The sequence below is a fragment of the Daldinia vernicosa genome (assembly GCF_022497035.1).
Source record: "Daldinia vernicosa strain CBS 139.73 unplaced genomic scaffold F5Y00scaffold_80, whole genome shotgun sequence".
In the NCBI taxonomy this organism is placed as follows: domain Eukaryota; kingdom Fungi; phylum Ascomycota; class Sordariomycetes; order Xylariales; family Hypoxylaceae; genus Daldinia; species Daldinia vernicosa.
In genome coordinates this window covers 25,510-44,614 of record NW_025953996.1, presented here as the reverse complement: position 1 = coordinate 44,614, position 19,105 = coordinate 25,510, and the positions used below count along the sequence as shown (strand labels likewise).

The following is a 19,105-nucleotide window of genomic DNA, read 5'->3' as shown; positions in this document are numbered from 1 at the left end:
AGGGCTACTTTGGAGCCTATTTTATTACAGGCGCCCAATTGAACTGAAATGACCCTTTTCCTGTATACTTCACATTAATATTAATAAGGTTGAAATAGGTACATACTTATTTCTAACAACGCGTTCAACTTGTATAAGTGGATGTTGACGCGCCAAAAAGCTAGGTGCTATTTCTTATCTTATCAGCCCTGTTTTCTTTAGCGCGGGTCCAGAAATAGGTCTTCTCAATACGTAGGTACATGCATCATGTAATACAACCTACCTATGTATTTAGCCGTATACATAGTTTACCACGTGATACAGCGAAGATGCTGTACCTGCCGCTAATTTGCCCCCTCTCCCAATCTTCTTCCGATGACGTGAGGTCGACAGGAAAAAAAGGTCAAACTATTTTCCCCTTTTATTTCATTCGCCGTGTTCTCAATATCACGCTTGAAGTGGCATACGTTGGCCTTCACAATGCCGATTACTACAAGGCCTTTAATAAGGGCTTCTAGGCTTGGGTCGCTTATGCGACAGCCTCAGGCTCCTCGTGTCTTCTATTCAGGCGGTTCAAACCTACCTGGTGGCACTCCCGGTGAGGCTTCGGAGCAGGCGGTACCGCTTGGTCTCTATTACGAAGCTGTCCTTAACAGGCCGCAACCTATTCCCGACGTCAAGCCCGAAGAGCCCCCTACTTCATCACCTAAATCTCCCCGGAGCACCGTCAAGAAGGCACCCGCCAAGAAGTCCAAGGATGAGGCCACCCCGTCGTCTTCGTCCTCTTCTACTGGGCCTGAAACCTCCGCAAAGCCAGCGACAGCACAAGAAAAGGCACGTATTATCTTTGGCTCGCGACTCGCCGGCCCAGCCGAGAGAGCCGAGCGCCTTGAAGCCATCCGGAACCGCAGTACGCTAATAGCCGGCGTCTTAGTCCCCCCGCGGCCAGAAGAGCCAGACAACTGCTGCATGAGTGGGTGCGTGAATTGTGTCTGGGACCGCTACCGCGACGAGATGGAGGAATGGGTTAGCGCGTCTGCGATGGCCGAGAAAGCTCTGCAAGCGCAACAATCGCAACAAGGAAAGCCATCCAAAGAGGTTCCAAGCGCAGCCAAGGTTACGGAAGGAGGGCCATCGCGTCCAACCAGTGCTACAAGCATGGATGACGATGGTGGCGGCAGTGAGGCAAACTGGCAGCCGGACTTGAAGATGGCTGATGGACCCAAGATTGCCAAGGACTTTTGGGACGATGACCTATACAAGGACGTGCCGGTTGGCATTCGAGAGTTTATGAAACAGGAAAAGAGACTTAAAGAAAAACATATCAGGGAGGGTACTTTCGGCGCTTAAAGAAAGATGGCTACATCATATATACCCCTGTCGAGCAATAAAAATAATTCGCCAAAGATCCGCTTCACATTCGAGTCGGCTTTATGGAATGTCCGAAATTCTTATATTTTTTTGATATTCGGCTTGGAGCCTAAATTCCCGATGCGTATCGAGTTGCTCGCGGTGTCTATCTAACACGCCATGTCTATCCTACCTATCCGAAAAGGAAAGACTCCAACCGCACCCAGTCACTGACTGCACCTAAGCAGAACCGTTCCCTTTTGTTTGCTTCTTCGCCAGCTCGTCATGTAGGTCAATATCCGTTGCCTCCCACGGATAGCATATCCATTCATCGCCTATCGTTCTCGCTGCCAGATATCGCGATTGCTCTATCATGTCTGAGGGCAATGTACCCTTCTTCTGCTTGTCCTTGTTCTGTTGTATCTGTCAGCAGCTGTATTGACAGACCTCATGGTATCCTGGGACTCGCGATCACTTACATGTAGGACGAAGATGCTGAACTCTGTCTTCTCGTCATTGCCCAGCTTCTTCCGCGCCTCCTCGACATCCTTCTCCAGTTCCTTAACGGCGTACTCTAGCGTCGTTCGCGTGTCGTCAACTTCGTCCACGATCAGGATGCGCTTGCCGACCAAGTTCTGGATCTCGCCTAGGCTGCTCAGGTCAAGCCATTGCGTGCGGGTGACTTTAGTTCCAATCTGATCTATGACGCCTTCGCCCGCGCTCGAGGAATCCTTTACGGGCAGTTGCTCGTATAGGGAGAGGCCAATGGCCTGGATAGGGATATTGGGGCTGCCAGGCTGTTTGAGGAAGGAGCGCAAGATTCGCGCGGGCACATAACCACCACCGCCGATGGCGATAATGAGTTGCGGGTTGAAGGAACTCAGAATCCTGGGGGCTGCCTCCTGGCAGAGCTTGTGAACCTGTTGGTCGCCAAATCGGTTAGATAATTGCAGACGCAAACCAACTTTTTCGAATTTTCAGACAGCATAGCCAGTTTCTCACCGGCTCCCCGAAGCAAGAAGCAGGAACAGCGGGGTTTATGTTCAAGTGAGGTTGCAATAGGTAAACGAGCAAGATCAAGATCTGCTTACATCGTTGTAAGTGACGTAGATCTTCTCCACCATCTTAGCTGATGCAGAAGATATAATAGTGGGGGAAATCCGATGTTTTTACGGCTTGTGTGCTATTGAAGAACTCAGGAAATTTTTTAGAAGAAGAGGTGAAGAAGCTGGCGTTAAAGGATCATATAGAAAAAATAGAGAAGAAGGATTCCTATATAGAAAAAGGAAGGGCTAGAGGGAAAAGTTTCGAGTTTGAGTTGCGACTGGGACTCGATGGGAAAGAAACTTTTAGTGGGGCAACGAATTTAGAGGGCTTTTTTACGTGGGGCTTTGGAGGGGTCATTAGGACTTATTGGAACCATTGGAGAGGTAAGGAGGGACCTTTTACAGGTGCGCAACCATTTCTGCAGCGACAAATTAGGCAAGTCACTGCCACTAGGACCTACACCGTGCAGACCGTGCAGACCGTGACACTACAGCTTGGGGTACCTACAGGTCTACATACCACCAACACTCTAAATTCACGGCCATCTCCGCTACCTTTAAATCTTCCGCCTAGTGTACCTCTCTGACTAACCTAACCTCCACCACTCTTACCCTATGTATACATATGTTGTACCTAAGGTACCTAGTTATATAAGACGAAAACATTCACTAGGTATATTTCACTCACGTAAATATCATGTTTCTGGATTATTTATAGAATATTCTCCGCTGTGTAACATAAGATGTTTAGGTATGTACCTAGTAAAATAAAAAAAAACATAACTAGGATATCGCTGCAGGCCACGTGAAGTTGAATAGGTAGGTGCATACACATACAATATACCTTTTATGGTGGAGAACGCCGAAGTTAAATGGCTTTGATAGAAGTTTTATGTATGAGACGAACGGGAAGAACGAAGATATGTTGACTTAAACTTAGACTTAAAACTTAATACGTTTCCTTCGCGCATCCACTATAACTACACCATACATGTATGTACTACGCATTGATCTATCAACTCTAGAGATACTTAGGATTCTCATATTAGCATTACCTAGACGTCAAGACCTATACATACACTCATCCCCTTTACTAGAAGTAGTAGCGAATGGAACAGTGGGCTCCGCCTGGATCACGGACATCAAATCTCACAGACTCACATTACCTGGCTTCGCCCCGCGAGGCCATAGCAGCACTATCTCCATATGCACCCCAGCAGGCAGCCACTTCTACCTCAATCACTCAACGAGGCTAGAATAAACATCCCTCTCTCCATGTTCTGGCCTTCTTCGCGAGAACCCATGCGGAATCCGTCAGAACCCCATCTTGGTGGATACTAGGATACCCCCGAAAGAAAAATACCATTCCTCGTGCCGTCTCTAGATCCCTCAGCTGAGCGGGATCTATATCGACCCGATGTTCTGGTTCCTCTGCGGTTTGCCTACTACCACGGAGGAAAACTGAGTCCTTGGCAGTATAAAATTGTATCACTTACTCTCCTAAGATCTGAGGTTATATACCTCAGAGCAGCATTTGACGGACACGTTGCGTTGGAGGTTTTACATATGGATATCTTCTCGCTTCTCTGGCGCCTCGAACGGAGAGCTCTTTACGATCCGAGATGCTTGGAGTGTCTATATCACCGGGAGTGGACATTTATAGATCCAAAAGATCAAGCAATGACCACGTACGAGCCAATAGGCTTCGCAACTGCGTGCGCAGCGTACAAAAAGCGCACCCGGAACGGAGATCTACACGACAGTTTCGCATATGAATCGCCAAGAGCGGACGACGTCAAAATAAATGATGCCAACTTGGACGAAAAAATAAAGAGCTTTCTCGACGGGCTACATATGGCAAGCGTAGACCCAGAGGAGGTAAATGGAACACGGGTAGACGAGACCGGAGAGTCGTCAAGGAGACGGAATTCGACATGACACCACGTGCATCCGGTTCGTGAAAGAGGAGCCGAGAAAGTACGGTCTTTTTAGCAGCTTGAAATTTAATATTCAGCGTCATGGCCCTAAGAGGTATTAAAAACTTAGAACAACCTTGTGTAGAGCCACTTACTGTTGAAATATCGATTATGGAAAGGGTTTAAGATTAATCCGAGCAGCGTTGACAAAATAGACTTAGATAGGTACCTAACTAATAATTAATATAGTTTTTTACTTTAATATGATGGTCATTATGCTTATAGTTTGGCGTTGGGAATGTGGATATGTTCTACTATTCGGGGATTTAGACGAGGCTATCCGAGTCAACCAAGGATTACAGAGTCTGATCTAATGGGGGTGCAATCAGGTTCAACATTTGGATACCGGTCGAGTAATAATTGAATCTAGTAAATTATGTAGTACCTGTCTAAATTCTATCCTACGAAATCCAAGAAGCCACCGCCGAAGAAGTCTTCCATCCTGGGGAATATCGCATGCTCTGACATGTCGAATGATGGGAAAATCGGCTCAGATTCAAGTTGCTGAGCTTCTGGTGAGCATACTTCCCCCGTGTGGTATCCCATCGTCTCATGATGATTGGGGCCATGACTATTGACCCCGACCGGTGTGGCTATTTCGTCTTGCTCACCGTCCTGATTCCGAGGATGTGTTCTTGTTAGCGTCTGATGGTCGCTCATCGAGCCTGAATCGCCGCTAGTTCGGGATTCCATTTTGTGCTTGGCAAGCGCCCCGTACTTGAAAGACCAAGCTTTGCCAGGGGACGTCCTGATCCATTGGTCGACTTGTATGATCAAATCTCGACTAACTTGATCTGAGATCTTTGACTGCGATTCGTCGTAATGTGCGAGGAGTAGGGCGCAGTACCCGATGCACAGGCAGAGGCACGTAGGGATCGCATCCATGAGGAAGGGCGGCATTTCCAGGAATGTTTTCAAAACGAGCATGGCATACTTACACGTATTAATTCGCAAGGTGTTGCCATCATCGCTTTTGTTTCGTTGTGGTTGCGTCGGAGCATGGCCTTCATTGTCACTTCCATCTTCACCATCCATCTCTGAGAGGAACGTCCGAGGCCTCAGTCCTTGCCCGACCTCCTCCAGCGACCGAACAGCCAGGATGAGGCAGGCAGCGTGATATCCGATTTTCAGCATTGACGATGTCGGGAGGCCTTGATGGCTTAGCAGGTGTGCTCAATAGCCTACTAGGTCAGACATAAAACTCACCGAGAAGATGATTCCATTTCTCTTTCCACGATAAAAATTCTTTACATTCGCCTCCATCGCCAAGATACGACTGATGTGTGAGCTTCTGATGTAGAGTTGAATACAGCAATATCTCAGCAACAAGCATCCCATCTTGCATAGTAGCTTGGTAGAAGTTGAGCAAAATGTTGCATTGGTTGATGTAAGAAGCTGGTATGATGGATGGCCTGCCTGTCGTCGCAGCCCAACTATAGGACAAGCGATGTATTAGTTACCAAAATGAACCACGAATATTAATACTTACTGGAGATGATGGAGGCAAATTTTAGACCATAAGTGTATGGCTTTATGATCCTCGCTCGTTAAACTCCCTTGTCTTATGCTGTTTATTATCTTGGAGAAGCTGATACTGAGCATAGCTTGCTTAGCACAGTAACCGGTCAATAACCAGCTGTCGACATAGTCGACTCCGTTCTATTTGAAGTCAGAGAGAGGTTATCATGTTATCATGGATATCAACCAAGATCACAGCCACATACACCACCTGGGCTATTTGCATTGTTGCTCATTATCAACACAGCATTAATCTCTTCGAGATTCAGGGGGCTCGATAGGAGAGCTTGTCCTAGTGTGATTCGAACCTGTTCGTATATCTGCCTATGCATCGATGACCCGCATATATCGCTACGGTAGACAATGCCCATTAGACAGCAGACGCTGTGCAAGAAAGCGGATACTCTACGAGTGTCGCTACTTGCAGTCAAGTCATCTACGCCACAGACGAGGAGGTTGTGACTTTGATAGCGGAAGAAACTTCATCTCATGTCAATAAGCACACTGCTACCTGAGGTGGGCATTCGCTATCAAAGCAGGTTTCAGGCTCACAGGTGGATTAACTCATTTGCAGTCTGTTCGTCAAGAAGCTGGAGCTGCACAAGATCAACATTAATATGTTCCAGCAACCTCCTGTAGCCTCTAGTAATTTTCTGCGATATTGATCTAAGCACGACGATCGGTGCAGACTGAGCCCCTTTATCGGCTGGGGCCGAAAAATACTCGGGAATCTGGTTTTCGTGTTCTGAGCGTAATATGTGGCCGTCACCAACACTAGAAGAACTCTTACTAGCCAATGCTCGACCATTTTGGGATTGAGCACCCGAAGTCAGGTCTTTGAGCATTGACTTAATCTCTTGCAATTCACCTTCATACCGTTGAAGCCTAATATGCGTGTAAGCCTACTACAGAAAGCTGGGGATAATGGTCCAGAGCCACTCCTAAACCTAAGGATTACAAGTATACCTTTCTTCGATGTTCGAAGCAGCTGGCTCGGGGTTGGAATTGGATGAAGATACTACGTTTTCTCCACGGAGAGAACATTCAATTCTTTACACAGACTATTAGTTAGCGCTTTTAACATTCGCCGTGCAAGAATAGGTACATAGGGTATGCGTAGATGCGCCAAGGATATTATTTCTGCGAACCTCAATGTCTGGCACCGATGGCAACCCTGCGCACCAGGATCATATTCGCATCTGCACTTCAGCTTCTGGCATGACAGGCAAGAGAATGCCCGGCGCCGTCGCTTCTGCGGTTCTCCGGTCGGCTTGTTCTCCGCGCCGCGACGTTTTGCAGATTTGGGAGACGGAGATGGTAACGTCTCCTCATGCTCAAGGTTATTGATGCGCAAGCCGTTGGTAGGTTTCATTCTATGCACGGTTGAGTGGCCTATTGAAATTATACAGAAATTAAATCATTACACATCGCCGACGGAAATCGAAGGCGGATTACGAAAGTATTTGTTGGACGGTAGCGACAACGCGGTAGCGATGCGCGCTATCGGAAGACCCACCGATACCTTCCTTCCGGATTGAAAATGCCCGTCGGGTATCGGCGGAACTTCTGGCCTAACCTTTTGGATATCCACTTTTTAAGGGGTCACTCCTTTATTTATATCCTTCATTCAATCCAAACGCGAGCCATATATGTCAATATATAGTAGTTCTTATATTCTAGTGCTTGAGATGCAGGTACGGCATATACGAGGTTTATCTACCCGGGGCTCTATGCTAGCAGATTAGGTATATGTAGCCTAGTACCTACCTACAGCAATCTGGTGAAAGATTCCAAGAGCTACGTCTTTCATTTAGAAGCATTGCTGTTCATAGAGATTATCATTATGCCAAAAGGCAAACAAACCAGTTCCAAGGTATAAGATGCACTTGTTTGCTATGTTTGTGTGCGTTATATGTCTTTTAAGGTCATTGCACACCCTGGTTTATAGAAACTATGTCCAAGGAAATATATAAATCCAAAGAAGCCAGGCCAAATGAACATTTTTAAATAAGAATATTTTCTATAATGAAGTAGCTGGCTTCTTATCTCTGATAAATGAATTGTTGCCTAGAATTGCACTTTTATGTTTTATAGTAGATAATAAATGTTATTATAAGGGCCAATCTACTAACGGGTTGCTTTTTTCTAAAAGTATTCATGTGCCTAATTCACAACTCTTCACTACTTAAAGAGAAAGCTATAATACTAAAGCTTAATAATGGAATAATCATTACTACTTCCATATTCAAACTACTGTAAGACAGCATTGTTCTCTCAATTTTTATGGTTACTTCTACTTACACGCAGTCCTTCTGTGTCGTATTTTACTCTCCTAGTTCAACTTCTATCTCTACTCTATGATATTTCGAGTGCGTGAATCTACCCATATCCACTTTTTTCCTAGTCTTCAACCGTAGTTTCCTGTTCATCCTGTATCCTCCGCTATGATTGGCGCAAATACATCTTGCTTGGATATACGGATATACGGTCTGGAATACCAATCGATTCTATCTGCGTTCCTTCCAAGGTCGACGAAGGACATCATACGCCTTCCTTCTGACTTCAATTATTACTGGCTATATCTGCCTAATTCACTAATTCATTTGTCCTCGGACTGCTACCCTATTCCTTCCCAACCGGCCCTCCATAGTATCTTCAAGAACGGCCCGTGGTATAAGCAAGGTAGGCACCTACTTGCCGAGGCAACTTCTCCTTATCTTGTCCTTTCACCCTACTAGATATTTGTATTCCAACTGATTCTATTATTTCACCTCGTCCTGGTTGGAAAATCACCATGGCTAAACGGATATAGGCTCCAGTCACAGCAGCCTCCCTCTTCTTGTCTTCATAAACATCATCATCCCTCCTCAAAAGATAAGGAAACACGTTCTACGGTAAGAATATGACTCTCCACCATTATGACCTCTCGATGCCCATTCTTCATACCTACCATCTACCTCAATCTATCGTGTTAGTGCTATACCTTCCCTCGCCGATATAGCCACAACTGGTTCGACCCTTCTTCCTTTCTTCATATTGTCTCACCAACGTTGACATCCTACCAAATCAGTAACCTAATACTGCCATCTAAGTCACAAGTGATAGGCAAGTCAGTCCTCCTACTGTCCTGTCATCTATCCCACCTTATAGTCCATTTAGCTTGACACTACACTACCAAGTACTCACCAGATTCAGACGAACTAAGCTACTGACATTATAATCATAGTTGACACTTAAACGACCATGGGTCCTGATATTGATTCACTGCCCGGCTCTTGGGGGTGCCGCCGGCTTAGTCCACGGGGAGGGTCGGAGGAGGAGCGCCCACGAGACAGCATTCAAGCTGATATTGAACGTCGCTTTCGAGAAATGCCATCACACGTTGGTCGTAGCACTATTAACAACGATGAAGCAGACCAGCACGAAGAGGACGAGGCATTGGCAGAGGATATTGCTCAGGTGATCGAGGTGATTGATCTAACCGTGCCTAAGCCGCCCACAGCCGCAGCAAGAGCACCACGAAGACCTCGAGAGAAACCTGCAAAACGTAACCCAGAAATAGTCCCCAGTCAGCATCTAAAAATATATGACTACGGGAACCGAATACTAAAGCGTGGTGTTCTTATTGAGATGGAAGCAGTTCCAGCGCTACGACAAGCGTCATTCCTACTTATCCAGGATATGATGCTCACTGGGAATGGCATCGTCCTCCGAGGGCTCCCTTTAACGCGCGCAAGAAACTTAAGAGGACAATTACCGCGACTCCGGAATGAACTTATCTTTATGCTTGAGATTGACCAAGACGACTACCGACCTGATGAGGAACAGGCGGCGATTGAAATACCTTTAACCAAGGTTAGAGGGGTTCGGAACTTTCTCATTACCAATAAGGACTTTCCCGAACACCGGTTTCCTAACGGAATATATAAGGATACTCAAGAGATAGAAGAGAGGGGAGTCCTCATATGCCGTTGGAAGTGCAGGACCATCTGGAGTGATGCTATGAAGCGGTGTAATGGTAAGCCTCCTATCGAATTCGAGGTATCGCGTATGACCTACGAGGAGGTGCCAAAGGAAAGATACCGCACTCCTGGTTCCTGCTTGACAAACAAGTGGCGTGGCGGGATAGTCCGCGGCGGCTCGTTCGTCCCGGGCCGGACAAATGACTCGCAGATGATGGTAGATGTTGATGACACTGAGGACCAATCTGGTGCATTTCCTGATGAATGGATTCCGAGGAAGCCAGGGCAGCAATATACTTTTGGTGATATGTTCTGCGGAGCCGGAGGAACATCATGTGGTGCTAGGGCTGCTGGCTTTCGTATCACGGTGGCTTGCGATTATGCAAAAGGGGCCTGCAATACTTACCGTGAAGAGTTTAGAGAAGCAGAATTGCATGAAGATGATATGTATAACTTTATCGTATCAAGGCAAACTTCCACTAACCATATTGATGTGCTTCACCTATCACCGCCGTGTCAGTACTGGTCGCCGGCCCACACTACTCCTGGCGCGGGTGACGAGGCGAATATCGCAATCCTGTTTGCCTGTCATGAACTGGTCAAGATCTTCCGTCCACGAATTTTCACGGTAGAACAAACATATGGTATTCTCCACTCGAGATTCGAATACTATTTTAATGCTCTAATTCACGGCTTCACTCGGTACGGCTATTCCGTACGATGGAGAGTGGCTAACCTACTTCAATGGGGAGCGGCTTCGCAACGACAGCGGCTGATTATATTCGGCTCCTGTCCAGGTGAAGAATTACCACCATTTCCGCCAGCTACGCACTCAAAAGATCCAAATCCAGACCAGGGGACCAAACCTTACAAGACAGTCAGGCAGATTCTGAGTAAGATTCCCCGAGATGCATTACTCTATGACCCCCTCCACAGCACCCGCAAGCTTAAAGAGTTAAGAAATAAGCGGTGGAACCCCGATGTACCGCTTGCCCGTACTATTACCTGCGGTGGTGGCGTAGGAAACTATCACTACAGTGGGAAGCGTGACTTCACGCTTCGAGAATACGCAGTACTTCAAGGGTTTCCCGTGAACTATAATTTTCAGCAACCGGAGCAGAAGCGGCAAATCGGCAATGCTTTCCCACCTCTTGTAGTCCGGACGCTTTACAAGCACCTCCGCAGGTGGCTGGACCAGCAGGACCGAGTGTATGTCGATGGTGAACTCTCGGAGTCTGAGGATAGCGATAGTGGCGACGATGATGGTATGCTAGAAGAGGTGGAAGACCCTGCCGATGATAGCGAGGTGGAATATCTCGGAGGGCTAGTAATCGACCGAAACGATAGCGTACAATACCTAGGGGGACGATATTTACATCAGCAAGGTAGTGAGCCACTCATGATCGACGACTCGGAGCCAGATATCATGGAAATAGATGCCATGAGCGAAGATGTTCACAGTCCTGACATTTGTATCGACGCGGTTCAGGCGGTAGGAAATGATCCTTTTCATCCAATCCAGATTAAGTGAACGGAATGGACGCTGGTCATATCATTTACGCAAGAGCATTGAGATTTACAGTACGACTTTGGAGGAATTTCATCGGATTTGCAGTTAGACTTAGAGGATATAAGCACGGGTTCTAGCACTGCTACTGAACCTCCGAACACGAGTCGCGCTACTGTGCTCTCTATGAAAGGGGATAGACTACCCAGGCATCGACCAATGCAATTTAGACAGACGAGATAGATCAGATCACATCTGCTACTACTAAGTTTACGGATACTCGATCGTAAGCTTATAGACATAATGGAATTATTCCCACTCCCCGAATAACAAACAGTGTAGCGTTGGTTTCGACGTTTCTATTTTCCACGACAAATTCTTAACCCCCGAGTTATTTTCATTTCCAGGTCGTACGTATGTGATGTAGAAGAACTAGACCGACCATTCTCATTGACTTAGAACGGTTAGCCTTGAGACAGCTGTGAGCTTATATGCATGAAAATACACGCGAATCGTAAGATCCGGGGATATTAACTATGGTAGTATTTTATTTCTATGATGAAGTTGGTCACTATCGAGCCTGGGTAAGGTTTGGCAGCTGTAAGCGATACTCCCGAGAATCATAGTATGCTGAGTAGCTATTTTAGGCGGCGGATAGCCCATTACAAACCAAAGCCTGTATCAACACACAGTGTTCGCTTGTAGAGCATTAAGGGGTCCGTCCAGCGGCTTAGAAGCTGTGGGTTATGTTCTCGAGCACGACGATGAGGCTGCTAGCGAGGTGAGCTTGTCGAATCGGGTCGCGGAGCCTACGACAACTCACTCGCCTCACGAGCAGGGGCGAAAGTCTAGAACGTTAGAGCTGCGCCATTGGCCCAGACTAGTCGAATATGGGAATGCTGTTGAAGTTATTATTGTTCCGCGAGTGCGAGGACGAATCGGGGATGGCTTGGGAAAAGCACGTCAAAGGGGCAATGCTACGTATATTCGCAAGACATAGAATTACAAGCATATCAAATCGTCGGTAGCTAGTATTTCATTAAATTTAGGGTATTCATATTAGAGGTAGCTATCCGGCTCGTCCTAATCTAGCAGTGCCTTTGAGGCTTGAAGGAGCCTTGTTGTACGTTATTCCCGTGGCTGTTGGCGACTGTCGGTATTGAAATTGTTGGCACCATTGGCAGCCTTTCTCCAGCCTCTCTACACAGTACTCAACTAGCCGTCCACAATAGTACGTGTTCGACTTCCGAGGCTTAAGTTTGGTAAATAGTACGAATCCGAGATAGAAGCCAAGAGACAAGAGGGGCCGCCATGCAGCCAGAGTCCACAACGGAAGAGACTGTCTGCAGAAGCGGACTTCGCTAGCTGAATGCAACGGATCCGAATCCCTAAAGAAAGCAGCCGACCTACTGAATGGAAACTTACACTGTAACTCGACATGGCTTTGGGCTAAGTTACTATGTAGATTTAGGAGTAAATACACTGCGCCACTGCGTGCTAAGTCTTTGCTTTACCGGACTTATGTATTACTTTTTAAAAAGCCTAGAAACTAAAGAGTGATATAGTAGGTATCTTCGGCTTTGGCGGCCCTTACTGGCGTTTGCAATGGAAGAAGCAGTTTTATGTACCTAGATGCTTAAGTCCTGCCAAAACCCGGCTTACTATGTACACAAATAGCAACAAACAGCGACGTGAATTCTCGGGACGCTCGGCATTCGCAACTATCCCTGTAACAAATAAAGAAATGGCGAGGAAATCTGATGATTCTTTAGTATACGGTAGTTAGTGTATATTGAAAACTCTGCTTTTGTCAGCAAGGCAAGTTACATACGTGTTGAGAGCCAGGATCCAATTTTGGATTCAAGATCTATGGGGATGATGTTGTAATGCGGCTGCACAGCTCGTCACTTAGATGCTCCATCTAAGACATGAATACGAATGTACGACGTTGGAGACCCAAGATTGGAGAGTTCTAGACCGTCGAGGTCGTCAAGTCGTCGCCACGGATTTAAACTTGTAAGATGGCTTTGGGCTGATGCACCGGACGGACGGTAGCTTTTCAAATTAGAATTGGAAGAGCTTACACAGTAGCCGAGATATATCAACCGGTTAAAAGTTGCAGGGTTTAGGTACTACATGCATATACACCACATCTGTACCTGGCATACGGATTATAGCGGATGGATCCGATCTCTTTTTTTGGAGTACATACATGTATGATAGGGCAGACTGGAGAGAGGACATCCAATTTCAACGTGCAGCCGGTCGAGATGCAGTAGCTGGACATACATACGTACTGCATCATGTAAGGATCCTAAGGGAAGTTGTATTATCATAGATCGATGTGTTGGTAAATAGCTGAAGTAGACTTTGCATAATAAGATGAATTATTATCATGCATATTTGTGGTTATGCAACTCAATTCAATTCCTATGCGTGTTGTTCTCAATCTCCAAAATCATGAAATCGTTTCCACTGCCGAGCTTTTCATCCCAGCACCAACATCAAAGAGAAATTCGGAGTGACGTACCACCCTTGCGTTACGACTGGCATGCCTCATCATGCCTCATCATGATTCGTCATGAAAGAAAGAAATATTTACTGTGGGAAAATCCGTGCGAAGAGACTAAATCAACATCAGATGAACGGGAGATTATTACCATACCTATTAGCTAGGGTGCGAATTCGACCATCTCGATTAGGTATCCATGTTTTTTAATATGTATCTTATTATTTTCGATCTATCAGATCTCGGCAACTGGGTTTGTTTGTGCAAGGAGGCTAGGCTAAGTACATATGTAGAGACCCCCTTCTAAATTCTATAATAGAATGTAAGATTTCGCGAGCTGGATGTGAAGGTCGAGACTTGGATCCATTGAACTAATATAATATTTATAATATAGTAGAAATGAAGAGTCTGTAGCGTAGTAATATAGATTTCAACGTATTGCTAGCCAAGAGCAGTAAGCTTAACCATTAAACATCGACGATTCGTGGTTCCTATTTCGTAGCCTGATCTCCGAAATAAGGCTGCTCAACAGCCATTGGAAGCCTCTTCCAGTAGGTATACGGTGTGGTGTTACTGGCGTCGTTGTGATAGTGACTGCATTCTGTTCCTGACTAGTCATGGTCACCCCTTAATTAGCCATGCAGGACCCTGGGTTTGCCAAGCCAACCTGTGCCGATCGTCATTTTAAAGGCCTGTCAACTACTCCTAATGCTTACCTCTGCTCTAGCTTCACGATACATGTAATACGCGTATAATCACAGTAGCAAATAGAAGTACACAAGAATTTAGGCTTTTTAGCTACCTGGTCGATACTACGCACATGGTACAAGAACCGAAAAGCTATGCGAGTAAACGTCATCCCGACGCACAGAAACGTTCGGCAGAGGGAGGGACAAGAAGATCAACATAATCCTCAGTGGCTTGAAAACGTTAATCAAACCATGTACTATGCGTATAAGCGTCTTAACCGATAGATATTACCTAACGGACTTTACATTACATACTGCGAGCTATACATTAGGGACGTAGGACGTTATACTTCTTACCTTAGGTACCTGGTAGCCAATAGTGACACGCGATATCTCATTTTTAGACGCGTTCAAACTTACGATACACTGATGTACTTTTTGCATGTCCAATCAGACCGGTAATATTCGTTAGTTTGTACAAGACGAAGGAAGAATGAATGTAGTATGGAGTAACTCTCCTTTTCCCAATCTGCCACTCAGCCCCCTTTCTCTCTTGGCTTTTACACTATTCTTGGTATCTTAACAGGCCGCCCGTGCGCGTCCGCTCAAAAAACCCCACAAACTAGCGAACGTTGCCAGGGATGTAGAAAAGAAAAGGACCCTGTCGACAGGCCTGGAAGCTCCACAAGCGACGATATACCGAAAGGAGGTGAGACAATTCAGGCGAGCCTCGCCATTGGGACGCCGGGTCACTTAGGGCAGAACTCGACGATCTGAATTAGGCCAGTAATAGTATGTACTGACCGCTATACTGCTAGGCGAAGAAATACTCCGAATTCATTGCATCGCCTAGTACTAGCCAAATCACGGGTGGCCGGGTAGCGATGGAAGCCCATGTACTCCCCTTGGCCAATGTGTAGATGCTAATTTCAGACGAAGGCATAGAAAAGAGAGCCTATGCCGTCTCTTACAATGCCTCTTTTTCCTCTTTCACTCCCATCAAGCTTCGGCCAAGATAGTCACTCTTTTGTGCTTTCGGCATCATCATTCTTTTTTGGAATATTTACTATTCCAGTCCATTCTTTAAGCAGTTGCTGTTTTTTGCGAAGTTTGATAAAAAATGCGTTTCTCTACCCACGGCTCCGCGGCCGTGGCCATGGCGGCCCTCGCCAGCGCCACTGCCCCGGTCTCTGAGCGCCATCTCCTTGACCTCGACGTTTCCAAGGACCTGAGCCAGCCCATCTCTGCTAACGTCGATTTGGGTGTGGACTTGAGCGGTACTACTCTCGTCGCCGGTGTTGTTGCCGGTGTGGCCGTTCCCCCTCTAGTTGGTGTTGGTGCCGATGTCGAGGTTGCTGTTGTTTGTGACACTTGCTACACCAAGGGTAACATTAACGCCAGCATCTCCCTGGACAACGTTGTCCCTGCTCTCAGCCTGACTCTCAAGGACATCGAGGCCAAGCTCGACCTCGACATCAGCATTGGCGCTGCCGCCGTCATCGCTGTTAACCTGTTCACCCCTCCCGCCCCTATCTCTCTCCCCCTCCCTGGTCTTAAGGTTGATGCTCTTATCTCCCTTGACCTTGTCCTCGGTGTTGATACTGCTATCGACCTGTCCGCTGGTATCGACCTGAAGCTCGTGGAGGATGCTACGATCGAGACCGACATCTTGGCCGGAAAGATCCTGGATGCTGCTTTCTCTGGACTGTCCGTCCAGGTCCTACCCATTGAGGTCCGAATCGGCTGCACCAAGCTGTTGGCTGATCTCCGTCTCCGTGTTGAACTTGGTGTTGCTGCCGAAGTCGACATTGACGACATCATCCCCATCCTTGACCTCCCTGAGATCGGTGCCGGTCTCGAGGTTGCCGTCTTCGCCAACTTGCTTGAGTACGTCGGTTTCTTCTGCGCTACCCCGTCGTGCCCTCTCTCCAAGGAGTCGTATGGCCTGAACGTTGGTGCTGCTGTGGAGCTCGATGTGTCTGTGGAGGACCTCCTTTCCATCCATCTTGCTCCTACCATCTCCACTGCTCTCCTCAGCTACCCTACGACTACTCTCTGCGAGCATCCCTCGTACACCCTGTCGGTCCCGACTCTTACCGCTACCTCGGCTTCCGCCTCCATCACTGGCACTGCTTCTGCTTCTGAGTCCGGATCCGGCTCTGCCTCTATCACTGCTACTGGCTCCGGCTCTGCTTCCGCTTCCGGCTCTGCCAGTGCTCCCGGATCTGGTTCCGCTAGCGGCTCTGGTTCTGCCACTGCCCCCGGCTCTGAATCTGGAAGCGCCACTGGTTCCGGCTCCGAGTCCGCTACTGCCACCGCTCCTGGTTTCCCCATTGGTACTGGCTCTGTCACTTCTGCTACCTCTGCTACCCTACCGGTCTCTTCTGCCATCCCTACCGATGGCTCTATCACCTCGACCGTCACCAACACCCAGACTTTCACCATCACTCAGTGTGCTGCTTCCGTGCCTAACTGCCCCGCTGGTTACGCTACCACTGCTACTCTCATCCACACTACCGTCTACACGACCGTGTGTCCTGCTACCCAGACTGGTGCTATCACTGCTCCCCCGCCGAAGCCCACTCACAGCAAGTCTGCCACTCCTGTGACCTTCACCAAGACTATCGTGACTCTTGTCCCTTGCTCCGAGGCCTCGACTTTCACTCCCCCCACCAACATCCCTACTGCTCCTTACCCCACCGGTGGCAAGGCTGTTCCCAGCACTACCCCCGCTGGCACCCCTTCCGCTAGCCACCCTGCCGGAGTTCCTTCCGTCTCGAACCCTGTTGGCACTCCTTCTGTGACTGGTCCTATCGTTCCTTCTCAGAGCGGTTCCGCCGGCATTCCCTCTGTCACCGGCCCCGCTGGTAACCCCTCTGTCACTGGCCCTGTCGGTCCTTCCCAGAGTGGTCCCGCTGGTGCTCCTTCTGCCAGCTTCCCTGCCGGAACTCCTTCCGTCTCGAACCCTGCTGGTGCCCCCTCTGTCACTGGTCCCAGCGGTCCTTCTCAGAGCAGCCCTGCTGGTGCTCCTTCTGCCAGCTACCCCGCTAGCTCCGGCTTTGGCTCCGTTACCGTCCCCGGTGGCAAGCCCCCCGGAACCTACCCTCCCGGTGGTAACTCTAACACTGTCCCTACTGGTACTGCCAGCAGTGTTCCCGGTGGCCCTGTTTACCCTACTGGTGGCTCACCTTCTGGCCCGGCTTTCCCCACCGGCGGCTCGCCTTCTGGCCCTGCTTTCCCTACTGGTGGATCGCCTTCCAGCCCCGCCACCCCGACCGTTGTGCCTCCTTACCCCACTGGCCCCATCGGCGGTGGTTCCAACAACACTGTGCCCGCCGTTGCTCCTACGTCTCCCCAGACTTTCAGCACCTATGTGCCCACCTACGCGCCCAGCGCCAGCCCGGTCAACCCGGCGTCCTCTGGATACCCCACCATTCCGGGTGAGACCCCCATCCCGACTGCCGGTGCCGCCAAGGTTGGCAGCGGTATCGCTCTCGCCGCCGCCGGTGCTTTCTTCGCCCTTCTATAAGGGATGAAGTAAAATATATATATAAGGATGTAGTTAGAATAAGGGGAAGGTCTTCTAATATGTAATGTTTCATTGGAAAGCAAGCGTTAAACGTGTTATCATAGCTTGGGTATATATACATTGTACCATTTATGTTCATGACAGCTTGTAGATTTAAAGAATCTTGGCCGTTTACTGTTTTTGTGTTACTGCGTGATATGATCTGTGTTAATATTTATCTATCTACTTGGTGCTTATGTCGTGATGAGTGGTTATTAAGGCGACTTATATCAATGTGCTTATGATTGGCCATGTGCTAGATTCCTTCGTATATGTTAAATATGACATTGTGCTTTTTACTGTCACTGGAACTATTGTTGCTACATTAATGTCAACATATACTTAAAGAACATTACTCATTAATATTAATTATCACGTTTTATATTTACAATGCTCCGTTATATCCTTTCATCTGATTCTCATTCATCTCAAGTTTGGAAAATATTTAAATATTTCCGAATAGCTTGAGCTTAACACATTCTATCGCCTTTCCTCTTGAATTCTCATCGGACTTATTACTTGATCCATTTAGTGTGGTTTTGGACCCTGATCAAGTGGTCACGTGGACCCCCGATTTATGACATGCTGTGATGTAACACTGTGGTAAAGCTGCAACTATTCCTATATCTCTCGCCTATCAAGCCCTTTTCAATAATAATCCTAAGGGATTTTACGTAGCTAAATTTAAATCCCACAATTTCTCAATATTCAACTGCCGCTGACCGCCGGATCAACTTGGCTTACACGAGAAGTTAGGTCCCGACTAATATATTAGTTTGGGTCCAGCGGTTGCGAATCCCTCGTTAAATCCGACGCTTCTGTCCTACCAGAACGTTTCTAACCTAGCTAGTTAATCGTTTTGATAGCTTCGGCCGGTTCGGTCTCCGCTCTGCTTGGTCTGTTGCACCAAAGGCATGGGCTACACCGGGCGATCTCACGTTCTTCCCCGCACCTCATCCTGCACTAGGGATTCCTAGGATTATTATTATGCCAATTATGAA

At 47.6% G+C, this 19,105-nt stretch overlaps 6 protein-coding genes across 6 annotated transcripts; 4 read left to right on the top strand and 2 right to left on the bottom strand.

Moving 5' to 3' along the window:
• Nucleotides 1–459: 459 nt before the first annotated feature.
• Nucleotides 460–1,329, top strand: F5Y00DRAFT_256177 (oxidoreductase-like protein; the record flags this gene model as incomplete). Its single annotated transcript, XM_048010375.1, has 2 exons — nucleotides 460–705; nucleotides 793–1,329. 2 exons carry the CDS (start codon nucleotides 460–462, stop codon nucleotides 1,327–1,329), a joined length of 783 nt encoding a protein of 260 aa, XP_047860156.1.
• Nucleotides 1,330–1,449: 120 nt separating this feature from the next.
• Nucleotides 1,450–2,761, bottom strand: F5Y00DRAFT_208548 (PRTase-like protein). The gene is made up of 3 exons (XM_048005470.1): nucleotides 2,421–2,761; nucleotides 1,809–2,249; nucleotides 1,450–1,743 (listed from the first exon to the last, which is right to left on the bottom strand). The coding sequence occupies exons 1-3, from the start codon at nucleotides 2,451–2,453 to the stop codon at nucleotides 1,570–1,572; spliced, it is 648 nt and encodes a 215-aa protein (XP_047860155.1). The 5' UTR covers nucleotides 2,454–2,761; the 3' UTR covers nucleotides 1,450–1,569.
• A 520-nt stretch (nucleotides 2,762–3,281) lies between these two features.
• Nucleotides 3,282–4,514, top strand: F5Y00DRAFT_249178 (uncharacterized protein). Its single transcript, XM_048009556.1, has one exon. It carries the CDS (start codon nucleotides 3,942–3,944, stop codon nucleotides 4,311–4,313), a length of 372 nt encoding a protein of 123 aa, XP_047860154.1. The 5' UTR covers nucleotides 3,282–3,941; the 3' UTR covers nucleotides 4,314–4,514.
• Nucleotides 4,515–4,708: 194 nt separating this feature from the next.
• F5Y00DRAFT_249176 (uncharacterized protein) lies at nucleotides 4,709–7,306 on the bottom strand. The gene is made up of 7 exons (XM_048009555.1): nucleotides 7,018–7,306; nucleotides 6,836–6,919; nucleotides 6,422–6,754; nucleotides 6,076–6,349; nucleotides 5,841–6,010; nucleotides 5,558–5,784; nucleotides 4,709–5,502 (listed from the first exon to the last, which is right to left on the bottom strand). Exons 1-7 carry the CDS (start codon nucleotides 7,239–7,241, stop codon nucleotides 4,748–4,750), a joined length of 2,067 nt encoding a protein of 688 aa, XP_047860153.1. The 5' UTR covers nucleotides 7,242–7,306; the 3' UTR covers nucleotides 4,709–4,747.
• Nucleotides 7,307–9,112: 1,806 nt separating this feature from the next.
• F5Y00DRAFT_274391 (S-adenosyl-L-methionine-dependent methyltransferase) lies at nucleotides 9,113–12,071 on the top strand (the record flags this gene model as incomplete). Its single annotated transcript, XM_048013345.1, has 3 exons — nucleotides 9,113–9,508; nucleotides 9,548–10,190; nucleotides 10,221–12,071. 3 exons carry the CDS (start codon nucleotides 9,113–9,115, stop codon nucleotides 11,360–11,362), a joined length of 2,181 nt encoding a protein of 726 aa, XP_047860152.1. The 3' UTR covers nucleotides 11,363–12,071.
• Nucleotides 12,072–15,327: 3,256 nt separating this feature from the next.
• F5Y00DRAFT_208446 (uncharacterized protein) lies at nucleotides 15,328–18,338 on the top strand. The gene is made up of 2 exons (XM_048005469.1): nucleotides 15,328–17,262; nucleotides 17,521–18,338. The coding sequence occupies exons 1-2, from the start codon at nucleotides 15,657–15,659 to the stop codon at nucleotides 18,063–18,065; spliced, it is 2,151 nt and encodes a 716-aa protein (XP_047860151.1). The 5' UTR covers nucleotides 15,328–15,656; the 3' UTR covers nucleotides 18,066–18,338.
• Nucleotides 18,339–19,105: the final 767 nt, after the last annotated feature.